This window comes from Embiotoca jacksoni, unplaced genomic scaffold (assembly GCF_022577435.1).
Source record: "Embiotoca jacksoni isolate LCO1_2020_lvr unplaced genomic scaffold, fEmbJac1.0.p SCAF_74, whole genome shotgun sequence".
In the NCBI taxonomy this organism is placed as follows: domain Eukaryota; kingdom Metazoa; phylum Chordata; class Actinopteri; family Embiotocidae; genus Embiotoca; species Embiotoca jacksoni.
In genome coordinates, this window is record NW_027185430.1 from 258377 (window position 1) to 275876 (window position 17500).

General features: G+C 41.9%; 1 protein-coding gene across 3 annotated transcripts in view; it reads left to right on the forward strand.

Moving 5' to 3' along the window:
- nlgn1 (neuroligin 1) overlaps positions 1 to 17500 on the forward strand; it is a 318255-nt gene that overhangs the window by 38705 nt on the left and 262050 nt on the right. For 2 of the 3 annotated variants that reach the window (XM_069177522.1, XM_069177523.1), the window contains exon 2: positions 954 to 1974. In XM_069177522.1, coding sequence (XP_069033623.1) covers positions 1443 to 1974 — 532 coding nt within the window. In that variant the 5' untranslated portion in view covers positions 954 to 1442. Of the gene's footprint in view, positions 1 to 953; positions 1975 to 2769; positions 2830 to 17500 lie in introns of all 3 variants that reach the window. The other variant, XM_069177521.1, reaches the window with a different exon arrangement.

The window sequence follows — 17500 nt, forward strand, 5'->3', positions numbered from 1 at the left end:
GCAGAAACGTTTCTGTACCCTTCCCCAGATCTGAGCCTCCATACAATCCTGTCTCAGAGGTCTACAGATAATTCTTTGGACTTCATGTCTTGGTTTGTGCTCTGACATGTCAACTGTGGGACCTTATATAGACGGTGTGTGTCTTTCCAAATCATGTCCAATCAACTGAATTTACCAGGTGGACTCCAATCAAGTTGTAGAAACATCTCAAGGATGATCAGTGGAAACAGGAAGCACCTGAGCTCAATTTTGAGTGTCATGGCAAAGGCTGTGAATACTTATGTACATGTGATTTTTTTTTTTTTTTTGAGATTTGCAAAAATTTCAAAATAGCTTTTTTCATGTGATCATTATGGGGTATTGCGTGTAGAATTTTGAGGGAAAAAAATAATTTAATTCATTTTGGAATAAGGCTGTAACATAAGAAAATGTGGAAAAAGTGAAGCGCTGTGAATACTTTCCAGATGCACTGTATATTTTAGCTGAAAACTGCGCAGCTTGCATGAAAAAAAGGCGACAGTTGTATTCTATGAATGTGATACGTGCCTCAGCGGGCAGTGTGGCTGCTCTGAACTGTTAATATAGATGGCAAAATGAAAACACACCACGCAGCAACAGGTAACGCACACGCCAAGAGGCCGTGTGTTCCAGGCCTTACTGCTGCTGGACGTGAGCATGCAGCCCTGGCAGCGAGTGTCACACCATACGGTGAATTAATCCAAAGGAAAAGTTTGTCAGTGTGCACACTGATAGACACCGTGCTTGTTTAGAAGGATAACCTGCTGTCATGTGCTATAAATAGATGTTCTTCTTTAATTGATTGATGTTTGTGCATATGGCTATCGGAAAAATGTGATGACACTTCTGCTGAGGATTCATCTTTCAGAAGTGAAAAATAATGACCATGATTACATCTGTTTGTGTGAAACTCTGTTGTTTTTTCTGTGTTGCAGGGACAGACTTTGGACTTGACAACTGCAAGCATCACCACGGTCGATGGCAGTTTGCTCACCTCACTATGATGGAAACCCTCACCACTGACGGGCTGGTCTACCTTCTGAGCGGCGCTTAAAGATGAAACCTTTTTCATTTTCTGCTTCAATGCAGTGTTTGACAGGACCTTTCTGAGGAATACTTTCCACTCTGAGGAATATTTCCCAGATTTCCCTTCATCGAGCCGGAGGAAACTGATGGCTGCCACTTTTCCACTGGATGATTTGCACCGCCTGGGTTTCGAAAAGGATCATTAACGACTCCGACCCTCGTCTGCTCCAGAGTCACCCACTCGCTTCTGCTCGTGTGTGAATGTGATTTTAATGTGATTGTGTGTTTGTGTTTGCATCTGCATGGCATAAGTGAGAGATAGATAATAAGGGATTTTTATACTCAGAAAGGACAAGAAAAGGACGCAGCAACCGAGTTGAGGACGAGTAGTAGCAGCCATGTGGAGGCGCCCTTCGAGGACTGGGTGTCGGCTCCTTCAAACTGCCCAGAGCAGGAGCAGGAGGATGGGATGTGTTGGGCTGGAAGGGTCCTTAAACACAAGCTGGTGGGTGTCCACTGTAGTATGGCTGGGAGTGCTGCTCCTGCAGCCGTGTCCAGCGGCCGTGTCGGCTCAGAAACTGGACGAGAGCGACCCGGTGGTCACCACCACTTACGGCAAGCTGCGCGGCATCAAGAAGGAGCTCAACAACGAGATCCTGGGTCCCGTCATACAGTTCCTGGGTGTCCCGTACGCAGCTCCGCCCACCGGCGAGCACCGCTTTCAGCCCCCTGAGCCGCCGGTGTCGTGGCCAGACATCCGCAACGCCACCCACTTTGCCCCGGTGTGTCCTCAGAGCATCGTGGAGGGCCGCCTGCCGGACGTCATGCTGCCCGTGTGGTTTACCAACAGCATCGACGTGGTGACCTCATACGTCCAGGACCAGAGCGAGGACTGCCTCTATCTTAACATCTACGTCCCCACGGAAGATGGTGAGTTGGCCCGCAGGCCCGCGGTAGGACGGCTGTGGCTGCAGGGGGGAGGGAATGAAACCCACAACCTTCTGGTAGAGAGAAGATTGTGTTGTTGGGGGGGTGTTTGTTGTTGTCTCTGTCCCTGTATGTCCGTCCGTAGAGGGAAAGCATGACCTTGTGCATGTTTAATGTGCATGATAGTACTTATTCTACACGAGTGAGAGAGTGATCATTGGAAGAGAAAACGATGTTCACGTGTGCGTGCAGCATCCATTCAGCGCAGTTTCATCCTTTTCTGTTCTTCCTTCCTGATGTTTTCTCCTCTCAGAGATTCTCTTCTCATCCTCAGCTCCTATTCCTCCTCATTCCTTTATTTACCCCCCCCCCACCCTCTCCCCCTCATGTCTGTAGCTCATCATAGCGTATTGTGCTGTGCCACAATCGCTACAGTTCATTAAACAAGACGGTCGTTGTCATGATCATCAGTGACTGATTTGGCTGACTGGCTGAATGAGTGGCTGTCCGACTGATAGACTGAATACTGCTCTGATTGAGCTGGTGTGATTCATTCTTCCCCTCTAGCTTTATTTCTCCCTTCCTTCCTTCCTTCCGCTCTGAGTCTTTTTTTGTCAATCAGCTTTGTGTGTGTATGTATTAGAATATGTGTGTGTGTGTGTGTGTGTGTGTGTGTGTGTGTGTGTGTGTGTGTGTGTGTGTGTGTGTGCGTGTGTGTGTGCGTGCATGCCAGCTCCTGTGTGCGTTGTGCGTCCAGGGAGCTCCATGTTATTCTTTAGTTTTCTATTCATTTTACAGTCAAAAGAATATCCAAGGAATGTGCCAGGAAACCGGGCAAGAAAATATGTAGACAAGGAGGTATGTATAATCTGAATGCAACTGTATACAATGCAACGAAGAACCATCCTGTCAACAGGAAGAGACAGAAGAAGAGCAGTGTGGGGAGAGAGCGGTCGGGGTCGAGGTCTACCAATGATTCAGGTCTCGACTCGGGGCGTCTGCTGGCTTTTAGAACGATGGAGTTAAGAGAAAGGACCTTTTAAACACTGTCTGCAAGTGAATTTAAGAGCAATTTAAAAAAAACCTTGGTGGGAAAGTCAAGATGTCAGGACCATCGCTGCTCTGGCTGAACATACCTAATGCATCTTAGAAAGAGAGGGGAGACCTTTTCAGGTTTGTCAGGCTCTCTGGGGCTCTTTTGAAATGATAAAATTAAACATATCTGCTCCTGAGGCAGACGTGTAATTTGTAGACCTTCTGATGATCCGATGGTCGTGAGCTGTGTTGCACGCCTCGTATCGACGCTCTCAGTGGTCAGCATAAAGTAGGAGTTTGATTGGCTGCCAGATCAGAGGTCAGAAGGTGAGAGTAATGATGGTTGATGTGTGGCGAGGTAGCAGCATATTAGATCAGGCCCACTGTCACACATACACACACACACACACACACACACACACACACACACACACACACACACACACACACACACACACACACACACACACACAGAGTCCCGGTGATGTAGTTGTGTGCAGTGTTTAATAAGATGAGCTGAGGCCGGACCTCCGCTGTGTAATCTCCATTAACAGAAGGCAGAGTTGTGTTCAGGTTGGCTCGGCTACTGTATCATGCGCTGTTTCATCAAGATAATGTCCTCCACCTCCTTGTCTTCCACATCTCTCAGCCTCTCTCTTCCTGGACATGTGCATTTTGTGTATAAATGTGTGTGTGTGTGTGTGTGTGTGTGTGTGTGTGTGTGTGTGTGTGTGTGTGTGTGTGTGTGTGTGTGTGCAAGAAAGAGAGAAAGCGAGAGAGAGAGAGAGAGAGAGAGAGAGAGAGAGAGAGAGAGAGATGGAGAGACAGATGCTGACAGTGTCCTTGATAACGTCTGGGTGGTAATGTCATTGTCCTGGCAGCAGCCTGCATTATCACTTATATTCCTCCTCTTTTTCCTACACAGATAAAATGCACACTTTAACCTCACTGATCCTCTCCTCTCCTCTCCTCTCCTCTCCTCTCCTCTCCTCTCCTCTCCTCTCCTCTCCTCTCCTCTCCTCTCCTCTCTCTTCTCCTCTCCTCTCCTCTCCTCTCCTCTCCTCTCCTCTCCTCACAGAAGGAAAATACACTTAAACTGTGAGATTACAGCAGTTCACATATTAATCACACAGCATTAGAAACCATTTCTCGTGGACTTTTTTATTTGATGATAAAGGGAGATTAGAGGCAGAAAACAATGTATATTGTAAAGAAAAATAAAAACCAGATAGTCTTTCTGTGTCTTTGTAATAGAATAAGCTGTTTGCTTTGGTTTGGTTTTTTTCTTTGGCTTCAGTTTTACTTCCCACCGGCTGTGCACTGAGGGAAACCTAATTTATTCTTTGGAAATGTCAGGGAACCTCTCTCAACTTTATATATAGTGCTCCCATAAGATGCACTTCATTAGGCAGAGCCCTGTGCAGTTGGTTTGGTCTTCTACTGTAACATGCTGGCAATTAAAGTGTACAAAAATTAAATTAAGATGAATGCATGTTAGATGTTTCAAGTATTCTGCACAATATGCTATGTAAATACGAGTTTCAGTATACAGTATATGCAAGCCTACTAGTTATTTGTATTATGGGATTCAGTTCACTGGAAATAATTTCTTTTACCTAAAACTGTTAATAAGTGAAGCTTTAAACAGTTGTTCAAGACATTTGAGAAAAAATAAATGAGCTCAATAAAAGACAGAAAGAGTCCTTAGAGGGTACTGGATGACTTGGAGAAGGAAGACGATGTGAAGGAGGTCCTTATTTTACTGAAGCAGCTGGAAGTGAAAGTGTGGACTAAAGGTCAGAAGTTAAAAAACACGTGCTTACATTAAAGACTCCGTCATAGCTTGCTCCATCACAGTTGTAAAATGCCAGGTAATGGAAACGTTTAAAAAGTCTAGAATATTATTTTACACTACTAGAGCAGCAGATGAATATTTTGTAATTTCTCTCTCCTGGTGTATAATCTGTGGTTTTACACTCTACTACAACACCAATTCCAAAAAAGTAGTGATGCTGTGTAAATGTAAATAAAAATAGAATGCGATGATTTGCAAATCACATAAACTCATATTTTATTGCAGAGGGACTAAAGACATGTTAAATGTTGAAACTGAGAAATTGTATTGTTTTATAAAAATATTAACTTATTTAGAATTTGATGCTAGCAACACATCTATTTCATAAAACAATAACATTTCTCAGTTTCAACATTCAATATGTTGTCTTTGGTCTATTCTCAGTTAAATATAGGTTTATAATATTTTCAAATCATTCCATTAGGTTTGTATTTACATTTTACACAGCGTCCCAACTTTTTTGAAACAAGGTTGTATTTACTCTCAAGGCAGAGTTGTGGAGATGAAGAAGTGATGGTGATAGATGGGCATTTAGTTTTCATGCAGGTTACTCAACTTTTTGTTCTCACACTAAACTGCAATTAACATTTAAGCTCATCTTTCCTTTACTATATTTGTCATAACTGATTTCCCCATAATGTTAATCAAATCAAAAACAATATACAAGCACACTGCACACAGTGAGAAATGTAAAATTATTTAAAGGTACTGGAGGAAAAGGAAAAGTAACTGAAGGCTTTTGTAGCATCATCTGATATCAACATTCTTGTCTGGCAGTAGAGTTATCTTAAATATCTGTTTCAGCACGCTTTGAACACCAGAGTGTAGATTACCACTCATGCTGGCCATGGACATCCTGATGAAGTCTACACTTCTATGAATGCATGTATCCAGACAGACATTTTATTGTCCCACAAAGATGTCTTCACAATCTCTCTGGAATCGTGCTGACGTAGAAATAGGACTTCTAATCAGATGGAGAGTGTGCAGTGGTTGATGTGAGTCCTGAAAAGTGTTATTGTAGTTAGAGGTTAGAGGTTAGCTGATGACGGCGATGGGTTTGGAAGCATGTCTTTCAGGGTTGATCACATCAACGGTAATGATACGACATTGGGGGCATGTAGGGTCACTTTATTTTGAAGAGGGAGAGACTTCTGTGTTTAAAACTTAAGTCATTATCAGTGAGTGTTGTCAGTGGTGCATGGGGTGATTGGACAGACCATGGTGAGCGACTCTGGGATTTCATTTGTTAGATGTGTGCAGCCACAATGGTGCACTTAATAGCAGGGTTGAGTAGAAATAAATACATCATCAGTTAATGTGCTTTGACTTATAATTAAACAAATCTTCTGTATTATGACAATCACAGCAGCAAAACACTCCAACTATTTTGTAATAAAAATTACATTTTAGATCTGGTGGGATATGTCAACAAAGGAAGCGTTTTTCAAAATGAAACATAACTCATTGATTTGATATGCTTTGGTGGAAATTTAGATCTTTTGCTGTAAATGTTCCCAACATCTTGAAAGGGTTGAGGACATTTTTTGACAGAACCGCCAAACTCATTCGGTCTACTAACTTCATATTGTTGTACATTTATTTCCCAATGGCCTCATATTTCATAAAAAATGAGGCCGAAGATGAACATTTTCCTCAGACGTAGGCTGTTATCTAAGTTATGAAGACAAAACTCTACATGATTCAAACTACAATATATTAGCTGAACATCCAACCAAACATGAACTTCCATGACCTCTGACCTTTCTGTAAATGTCAGCAAACACGTCACAGCTCGTGAACTGGAGGCCTGAAGAACATTTAGAGTTCTGACGTGGTGAATACCACCAAAGGGCACCGTTCATACATAGTGTTCTCGATATACGGTTTATACAAACCTTTTTGAACGCAGCATTTGTCCAAATTAATTTGCACTCGGACCGACACCCATACCTGCAGCTAATATTAGATCCACACAGTGCTTTTGTTTCTGTCCCTCTGCACGCCAACCATGTTCAGAATGGACAACATGAGCAGAGAAAACGAAGGTTGGGGTGGAACAAGAGGAGGACCGGCGATAGGCAGTGATGAGGAGCACTGGGAAAAGGCAGACATGGAGTCATATTAGTGAGAAGGACAGTGGAAGTGAGTGAGACAGAGCGTAATTGCTATGGGACTCATCCCTTTGTGCTCATAAGGACTATTGTTCTGGGCTGCGCCACGCTGCTTCAAACACGACCGTGGTTAAAAGTAGTGTTTTTGATGTCTCTGGGATGGAGTGTGGTCATTAAGTTATCACATGCTGCGATGGTGGTTTCTGTTTTGAGATCAGAGAGAGCAGCACTGTAGTTGGTCTTCTTGCATTCACAACTAGAACTGAATAGATGCATATCAGCAGCCTGGAATTCATGTGTATATTTTCAGGAACAACCTGATGGATGTGAAACACATGTTGAGAGCATTTCAAACGTCTTTAAAAAAAAACACATCCCAATATAAAGGTTTATGTCTCTTTAAACGTCTAACCATAACCGTTGTTCCACTGTTAAGGTTTGAAACAAAGCAGCACTTTTTTGCTGGACAATAAAAAGAGAGTTGATGTAATGAGCCTTTTTTTTTTTTTTTTTAACCATTTTTCAACAAACAATTAGTCCCTAAATTTAGAAAATTATATCTGGATGAATCAGTAATGAAAATAATTGCTACTTGCAGCACTAGTTTCAAATCAAAGATTTACAGTAGTTGCCTGTTTGCAGCAAATATTCTGAACATTTATTGCTGTCCATTTAGCCACAATTACATTTCCCACAAATGTGTAATTGTTAATTTGATGTGTTCACATGCTCAGCCAATAAAGTAGATTATGCTTTTGACCTTTGACCTTCAAACTTTAACCAGTTCATACTTGAGTCCAAGTCAATGTTTGTGCCAAATTTGAAGAAATTTCCTCAAGACGTACCTTAGATTATAAACGTTCAGGAGAGGCAACGTGCGAACCTACAGCCTCTGGACACAGATGTCACCAGTGAAGAAGATGGGAAAGAAACTGCAGTCAAACCAGATCTGAAAAGACCAGAGGGATCTAATAAATAAGATAAGAACTTTATTGGCATTGTTGAAGCAACAACATAATGATGTCCTGCATTCATATAAAGTGGAAACTAACTTCAATTATTTAGTTAAAAAGGCTTTATTTTTTTTATATATATATTTCCAGTCCAACAAATATATATTCAGTTTCCATCAGTGTGATCCTTACAGGAAAACTACAGGAATTTTTCACGTGCAAAAACTTGTGTGATCACGACAGGTTTGATTGTGCATGAGAACATTTTTATTTTGGAACATTTTCATGGTGTAATATGTGAAGCTGGTGTAGAATCCCACGTAAAAACTCGTCCATGTATTTATCCTGTCTTATCATGAGTTGCAACATGTGGTAAACACGTCATACATGTGATCAAATGTGTCCCGTGTGAAAAAACATGGGGACATCTTGTTTTTCCTGTAATGTGACATTTAGACGATCATTTAATCAATTTGATATGTTTACCAAAAGTAATTGTTATGTAGGAATTAAGGCAAATTGTTTGTCACATCATCTCGATCATTGAGATGATTATGTCATAACCCCTGACCAAAGGTGGACCAAAGTCTGACCTGGTCTGACCTGGTTCCTGAGTCAGGTGGACTTGTGAAGACCTCTACCCTGCAGTGAACTCCCTGTGCTAACTGCTGGCTCTGTGTGGGTTTTTAACTGTGGCCAATGAGGTAGGAGCACAACAGGATGTCAAGGTGCAGAGCTGTACTCTCTCAAATGGAAATATTTCTGCTGAGTCATCAGATGGTCTTCTGAGGCTAGAGTAGTTTAGCTTCACCGGGTCTTGCAGCGTATGGCTCGAGTTGAGCAGCTGATGCCATCACCCTTCGATGCGCTCACATCCTGTAAAAACAGGGACTAAAACCTGACTGTTTAGTGCTGAACTTCGCTTTACGTTTGGATGAATTAAGCATTGGGTTTTTAAAAACTAAACTAGGACAGTTAAACTGCAAACTAGGCCATTTCCCAGCATGTGTACACACTGTTTAATATCTCAAATAGTTCCAGAGTTTCAACATGTTGCATTATTCTGAGTTTCTGTGTGCCGTCGACCCTCCAGAGGTTCACAATAGAAGCTCCATTAAAGATGTGGATTTCATCAACATGCAGTCAACTTGACAGTACATTTTTACACTCCCTCTTTCCCTCATTTCTTTGTTCTTCCTGCGTCTCGTTCTCCGCGTTGATCTTTAAGCATCTCTGCACAGGTTGTCCTTTTCCCTCGTGTCTGTCTCCGTCCTGACCTCTTCACCCTCTCACTCTCCTCTTCTGTCCTTCTCTCTCGCTTCTGTCGTTTCCGCTCTTATTCCTCGGGCTCTGTCCTAGTTTTGTAGTCGTTGAAGGAGAATCCAGTGGGAGGCAGCACACACACACACACACACACACACACACACACACACACACACACACACACACACACACACACACACACACACACACACACACACACCAACAGAGTGGAGAAAATAGGCCTCCAAGCAGGAATAGTCATGGCCCTTCTTGTGTTTGGGTTTCCCTCGAGGCGCTCAGTCACCTCCACTCACAACCTGACTTCTCCATGCTGGTACTTCTTCTTATGTTAGCGTGTGTTGTGTGCGTGTGCTGTGTGCGTGTGCGTGTGCTGTGTGCTATGTGTGTGTGCGGTGTGTGTGTGTGTGTGTGTGTGTGTGTGTTAGTCTCCCTGTCATCTAGACCATACATTTGGTTATGTGTCAGCAGAATTTGAAGTGCTGTCCGGGTTTTGTGTCACAGTGTGGCGGACTGTGTTGGGTGCGGCTCCACTGGACCTTCAGTTGACCCTGAACCAAACTTCAAATTGAAACTAGAAATAGTTTGTCGAGGTTGTGACCGGCAGAGTTGTAGTTCTATATTTTCTTTTATCTGGAGGCATCATATATTGTGTGCACCCTTATTGCAGTGATGTTATTTGAACCATTTAAAGCTGAATAGAAGCAGCGTGTACGAGCAGTGTGGTGATGACACAAACCTGACGTTGACCAGGAATCATAAAGTGCTGAGACAAAGAGTCCCGTTATGAAGCCAGACATTAACATCATATTGATTGTAATAGAAATATAATTTGTGAAGTTATTTCATGGGATGTCAGAATTATTATTTTTCAGTGTGTTACTTTGTAGTTTATACTGTCTTATCTTACACATAGTTGGACGCCTACCAAACCAGAACCAGTTGTTATGGTTGTGTGTGTGTGTGTGTGTGTGTGTGTGTGTGTGTGTGTGTGTGTGTGTGTGTGTGTGTGTGTGTGTGTGTGTGTGTGCATTTGCGTGTGTGTGCCTGTGACTGACCAAAGTAACATGACGTATGTCACGGAAGTTAAATATGTGACATTTAAGTGACGTAAAAGAAATTGAGAAATTTGCTTTCTCACTGATGTGAACATCAGTCATCCGGGTCAAAGTTCTACCACCCCCCACCTCCTCTGCTACGTCACATGACCCCATGTTTGACCTTCGTGGTCCCGCTGTTAAAGCCGGAGGGCTCCTCCTGTGTATCTCTGTGCTTCATCGACAGTGTGGCCGTGTTCGACCTGAACATTATTAGGATATTTGTATCCAACACGTGTGTGGATAATTGACCGTGAGTCCTAATCCTCAGTTTTACTGTTCTGTACTGAATAATACAGTTTAACCACAACAGACTGCTTCCCAAACACAGATTAAAGGAAACCAAATTATTAAAGTATGTGACAAATCTAGTGTAGAGTGCTTAAAATGGGGGGGGGGGGGGGGGATAAAGAAAGTAAAGTCCAAGGCATACTCAGTATGATCTGGTTAATAATAGAGATTATTAATTGGCAGAATGTCTCTGCTCTGCCGAGAACAAAAACAACAACAACATAATTTACTCTGTCTGATCACCATCAAACAACATTCACCTTAAAGTTTGGCCCTTCAGACTTCATGATTGTGTCCAAAGCAATAGAACCAGCATTGGTCTTGGTGTAATACTTTGATTTATTTATCAATTTTCAAAGTATTATATAAATAGTTATATCTCCTTATTTCTCGGCTGTGTATTGTTTTCTTCTTGTGTTTATTCCTTGTCTTTTTAAAACACTTGACTTCAACGTCATCGCTCTCCTCTCACAGAGAGTTTTTCCTTCCTTCTGTTGGAGGTTTCAACCTGATAAAAAATAGTTTTTCCTTCCTTCTGTTAGAAGTTTTTCTCCTTTAAAGAGGAGTTGTCCCTCCTACTTTACATGGGAATTGTTGAATAGTTGGTTTTCTCTGTAAAACGTTCTAAAGTTCTGTTATAAGGACTTCACTGTGTTAAGCGGCCTGAAATAACCTACGTGTTTTGATTTGGCGCTATTTAAATAACATTGAATTGAATTGAATTAAATCGCAGAGCAACCTCAACTGGTTGCTGATTGGTCGGTGCTTCAAAGTGGCTGAGCAAATGTTAATGTGAGTAGATTTTTCAAACTGCAGCAAACAGTGAAGAAAACTGAAGTGAGCATAAATGTGAGAATATATTTTACATTTTATGAAATGTTGTTAGTGGATGAAAAAACAAAATGTCATTGAACATTGTGTGGTGATAGGGTGGGGTGCATGAATCTTTGGTGAAATATCACAGATGAAGGTAATAGCGTGTTAATTCTTTTTGATGTGATTGCATTTATTCATCACTAACGTGCAAAGACACAGAAGCTTTCAGCGTTATATATATCGAGTGAGCAGAGTGTTACTAGCAGTAAAGATAGAAAAAGCACATCCAGTATGAATTATACAACAACAACATATACAGGACACCCTGAAGTTAAAGTACCTTCGTCTGAAGTGATCAGTCACTCTGGTCAAACCCTTCATTTACTGCTGAATAGGTCCACTGGTTTGTGAATTGCCTGTTTGTTGCTCGGTCAGTTAAATGTCAGCGAGACGACAGTTTGACCTTGACTGCTTTACAAACTGTTTTCCAACCTTTTGTTTTTCTCAACAGTTGCACACACATCAGCATCCGCCCACCTCCACACACAGACACACACATGCAGGCTACACTGCTCAAGGTGACAGCATTGATAGGTGCTCATACATATTCATGACACTGGCATTACAATAAATAAATAAGCAGCTTATTTTTTTTTCTTCCCTGAATATTAAATGAAGGACATTTGAACCTTCGGCACACTGCCAACATGAGCCATTGTCGTCGCACAAAGAGCCAGGGATACAAATGTCATAACATTGCCTCATTTTCAAGATTCATCGCACACAAAAATCTTTTTTTTTTCTGCCGCCTTGTCTTTAGTACATCGTCACTCCAGCTGAAGCGGGGACACATTTTGCCTCATGCATATTTCAGACACAGCACATTGTGAACATTGGAGATAGACACAGCGCGGTGAAAAGCAACAGCTTCTCTGCTCGTTTCCATTTCACTCCTGCTTATTATTTATAGGAGACTTTCCAAAACGGCCATACAACTATGTCATTTACCAAGCTATTTCCTTCAATGTTGATGGAGAAGCAACTGTAAACTAAACATGGGCAATGATGTTAGTCTCTGCATACAGACAGCAGGAGATGTAAAACTACTGAATGAATTAAAAAAAAAAAAAAAAAAAAAAAAAAATCCTTTTGTACCACATTTATGTTTGGGTCATTATAGTTGTAAGAAAAGTGACTGTTCCAGTATGAGTCAGCAACATACCTAAAAAGAGAATAAAAGGGGAAAGCATATCCATAATATTGTATTTAAATACAATACAGTATTATAGTAAGTAAGTGAAGTTTATTTGTATAGGACCTTCAACAGATATGAAATCACAAAATGCTTCACAATAATAAAACAGCCCACAAACAGCAGGATTTTGAACAGTTAAAATCACAACAACAGTTAAGAACAAAGCAACAGTTAAAATCACAACAACAGTTAAAATCACAACAACAGTTAAAAACAAAGAAACAGTTAAAATCGCAGCTACAGTTAAAACCACAGTTAAAATCACAACAACAGTTAAAAACAAAGCAACAGTTAAAATCACAGTTAAAATCACAGAAGCAGTTAAAATCACAGCAACAGTAAAAATCACAACACCAGTTAAAAACAAAGCAACAGTTAAAATCACAGCAACAGTTAAAATCACAACAACAGTTAAAAACAAAGCAACAGTTAAAATCACAACAACAGTTAAAATCACAACAACAGTTAAAATCACAGCAACAGTAAAAATCACAACACCAGTTAAAATCACAGTTAAAATCACAGCAACAGTTAAAATCACAGTTAAAATCACAACAACAGTTAAAATCACAGCAACAGTAAAAATCACAACACCAGTTAAAATCACAGTTAAAATCACAACAACAGTAAAAATCACAACAACAGTTAAAATCACAACAGTTAAAATCACAACAACAGTTAAAATCACAACAACAGTTAAAATCACAACAACAGTTAAAAACAAAGAAACAGTTAAAATCGCAGCTACAGTTAAAACCACAGTTAAAATCACAACAGTTAAAAACAAAGCAACAGTTAAAATCACAGTTAAAATCACAGCAGCAGTTAAAATCACAGCAACAGTAAAAATCACAACACCAGTTAAAAACAAAGCAACAGTTAAAATCACAGCAACAGTTAAAATCACAACAACAGTTAAAATCACAACAACAGTTAAAATCACAGCAACAGTTAAAATCACAACAACAGTTAAAAACAAAGCAACAGTTAAAATCACAGCAACAGTTAAAATCACAACAACAGTTAAAATCACAGCAACAGTTAAAATCACAACAACAGTTAAAAACAAAGCAACAGTTAAAATCACAACAACAGTTAAAATCACAACAACAGTTAAAATCACAGCAACAGTTAAAATCACAGCAACAGTTAAAATCACAACAACAGTTAAAAACAAAGCAACAGTTAAAATCACAACAACAGTTAAAATCACAACAACAGTTAAAATCACAGCAACAGTAAAAATCACAACACCAGTTAAAATCACAGTTAAAATCACAGCAACAGTTAAAATCACAGTTAAAATCACAACAGTAAAAATCACAGCAACAGTTAAAATCACAGCAACAGTTAAAATCACAACAACAGTTAAAAACAAAGCAACAGTAAAAATCACAACAACAGTTAAAATCACAACAACAGTTAAAATCACAGCAACAGTTAAAATCACAACAGTTAAAAACAAAGCAACAGTTAAAATCACAGCAACAGTAAAAATCACAACAACAGTTAAAATCACAACAACAGTAAAAATCACAACAGTTAAAACCACAACAACAGTTAAAATCACAGCAACAGTAAAAATCACAACAACAGTTAAAATCACAACAACAGTAAAAATCACAACAGTTAAAACCACAACAACAGTTAAAATCACAGCAACAGTAAAAATCACAACAACAGTTAAAATCACAACAACAGTAAAAATCACAACAGTAAAAATCACAACAACAGTTAAAATCACAACAACAGTTAAAATCACAGCAACAGTTAAAATCACAACAGTTAAAAACAAAGCAACAGTTAAAATCACAGCAACAGTAAAAATCACAACAACAGTTAAAATCACAACAACAGTAAAAATCACAACAGTTAAAACCACAACAACAGTTAAAATCACAGCAACAGTTAAAGTCACAACAATAGTTAATCTCAGTTAAAATCACAGCAACAGTTAAAATCACAGTTGTAATGTTGTTAATGGTTAAATAAACCTTCCAGAATTCATACACTATATAATGCATAATGTTTTGACAGTGTGGACCACTTAGCACCAAACAACTTCAAAGATAAAAAGAGTCATCCCTTTCAAGTGACAGTAATTTCATGCATATAAGAGTTAGTATTTCTCCACTTCGACACATTCACTACCATTTAAAAAAGCTATTTTAGGAGGCACGGCGATATTTTGCTGAACATTCTTCTGTGTGGCTGTTAAATATTTAGCTGGCTACTGTGCATGCTAATGATTTAGCGTTTAGGGTTTGATGAGTTAATGTGGAAGCAACTTTTGCACCATCTCAGAAGCACTGAAGTGCACGCTGAAAACTAGAGCAGAAACGGCAACAGAATTCTCACGTCTCATGGCAGCGAAACCCAAAGAGCTAATTGGTTAGACACTCTGCACAGTAACTTAAAATGAACTCCAAGAAAGTCTTAGAGGCCCGAGTATGCTGCAATAAACACGGACCTTTGTGTGCATGAGTGCAATCAGGGAGAGAGAAATGCACCGCTATACATGAATCACTGAATTATTTTTAATTACTGTATGAGCGGATCCTGCTCACAGTTTGCGGTTGCATTAGAAACAGATATTATGGCTTAGAGGGCTGAAATTTTCCAACAACCAACAGTTATTGTGCTAATTAGTTTATTTCTGGAAACTGGAAGCCGTCCCACGTTGGTGTCTTCCGTGTTTGTCTCGTGTTACATGTGATCCTGCAGCCCTTCAACAAGCTCCAGTCTGGTGCAGGGGACGGTGAAATGTGCTGTTAGGAGCTGCCAAATCTCTTTAATTATGCTGTGATGTTAAATTGGGTATGGAGGAATAGAGCGGGTTGCGCGCTGTAATGCTGGCCTCATGCCCGGCTTTATTGTACCCAAAGATACATACGAACTGCTGCTGCTTCCCAGTCCTTTACAGGGCTCGTTGGCACGGCGACGTCTTCCAAACTTGGTTTTTCACAATTGATGTTTATGTTGCAAAGCTATCATTATCACAATTTAGCAAAGAGCCATAGTAGCATCAGAACGTCCCTGTTTGTAGAGTCTTATTGGTTTATGTGTTTGTGTCTCTGTGTGTGTGTGTGTGTGTGTGTGTGTGTGTGTGTGTGTTCATACATATGTGTACACATGTATTTTTTTCATATTGCACTGTGCATGCATGTGTGTGTGTGTTTGGGGAAATAAGTGGATGAGGTGATGCTGGGCCAGGTGGTTCGTTGGAAGCTCAACACAGAAGTCATGGTGTCACCTTGGCTTGATAATGATACACGGAGCGGAGTAGTGCGGTCGGGGCGGGGGGGTCCGGGCGGTGCGGTCGGAGCAGTGCTGTTGGAGTAGTGCGGTCCGGACAGGGGGATTCGGGCGGTGCGGTCGGAGCAGTGCTGTTGGAGTAGTGCGGTCCGGACAGGGGGATTCGGGCGGTGCGGTCGGAGCAGTGCTGTTGGAGTAGTGCGATCCGGACAGGGGGATTCGGGCGGTGCGGTCGGAGCAGTGCTGTTGGAGTAGTGCGGTCGGGGCGGGGGAGTCCGGGCGGTGCGGTCGGAGCAGTGCTGTTGGAGTAGTGCGATCCGGACAGGGGGATTCGGGCGGTGCGGTCGGAGCAGTGCTGTTGGAGTAGTGCGGTCGGGGCGGGGGGGTCCGGGCGGTGCGGTCGGAGCAGTGCTGTTGGAGTAGTGCGGTCCGGACAGGGGGATTCGGGCGGTGCGGTCGGAGCAGTGCTGTTGGAGTAGTGCGGTCCGGACAGGGGGATTCGGGCGGTGCGGTCGGAGCAGTGCTGTTGGAGTAGTGCGATCCGGACAGGGGGATTCGGGTGGTGCGGTCGGAGCAGTGCTGTTGGAGTAGTGCGATCCGGACAGGGGGATTCGGGCGGTGCGGTCGGAGCAGTGCTGTTGGAGTAGTGCGGTCGGGGCGGGGGGGTCCGGGCGGTGCGGTCGGAGCAGTGCTGTTGGAGTAGTGCGGTCCGGACAGGGGGATTCGGGCGGTGCGGTCGGAGCAGTGCTGTTGGAGTAGTGCGGTCCGGACAGGGGGATTCGGGCGGTGCGGTCGGAGCAGTGCTGTTGGAGTAGTGCGGTCGGGGCGGGGGGGTCCGGGCGGTGCGGTCGGAGCAGTGCTGTTGGAGTAGTGCGGTCCGGACAGGGGGATTCGGGCGGTGCGGTCGGAGTAGTGCGGTTGGGGCGGTGCGGTCGTTAAAGAGAGTCGAAGGACCTCATGAATTGTGAAAGCACACTTGCTTTGACTTACAGTGTCGAGTTTACACATCCATAAGGCTTCTACGTCGCTGGTAGAAAAGGTCTTATGAATTAATCTGTGCCTAAGCATGAGTGAAGTGCAGTGTCTCATGTTGATGGTGTTCATGAACCCGTCTCCTGCTGGGAAAACCTTTAGTTAGATTTTACATGGATGAGCTGTAATGCTGTCAAAATGTCCTTCATTAGTGTCATTGCCATGTAAATAAGGCCTTTGAAAAGAGATTAGTTCAGCTGGAGGAGGCTCAGCAGACTCACAGAGCTCCTCACATCTCACACTGTCTGATTATCTTCATTTTTAATTTTAAGACTTGGAAATATTTTATGTGAATCTCTGCCGTGTCCTCCCAGAGTGCCCCCCCCCCCCCCACACACACACTCTCTCTCTGTCTGCAGTTGACTCACACTTAAGCAGCTGAATAGTAATTAGCTTCATTCCAAACTGCTACCTATTGTCTCATCTGTAATATTTATGTGCTGCACTAACAAATACAGAAGAATGACAGGAAACCTTATTGCCATAATGAAAAGTAATTAGATGTAATATGCTGTTGCACGACTACATAAATCACTTAAAGGCCT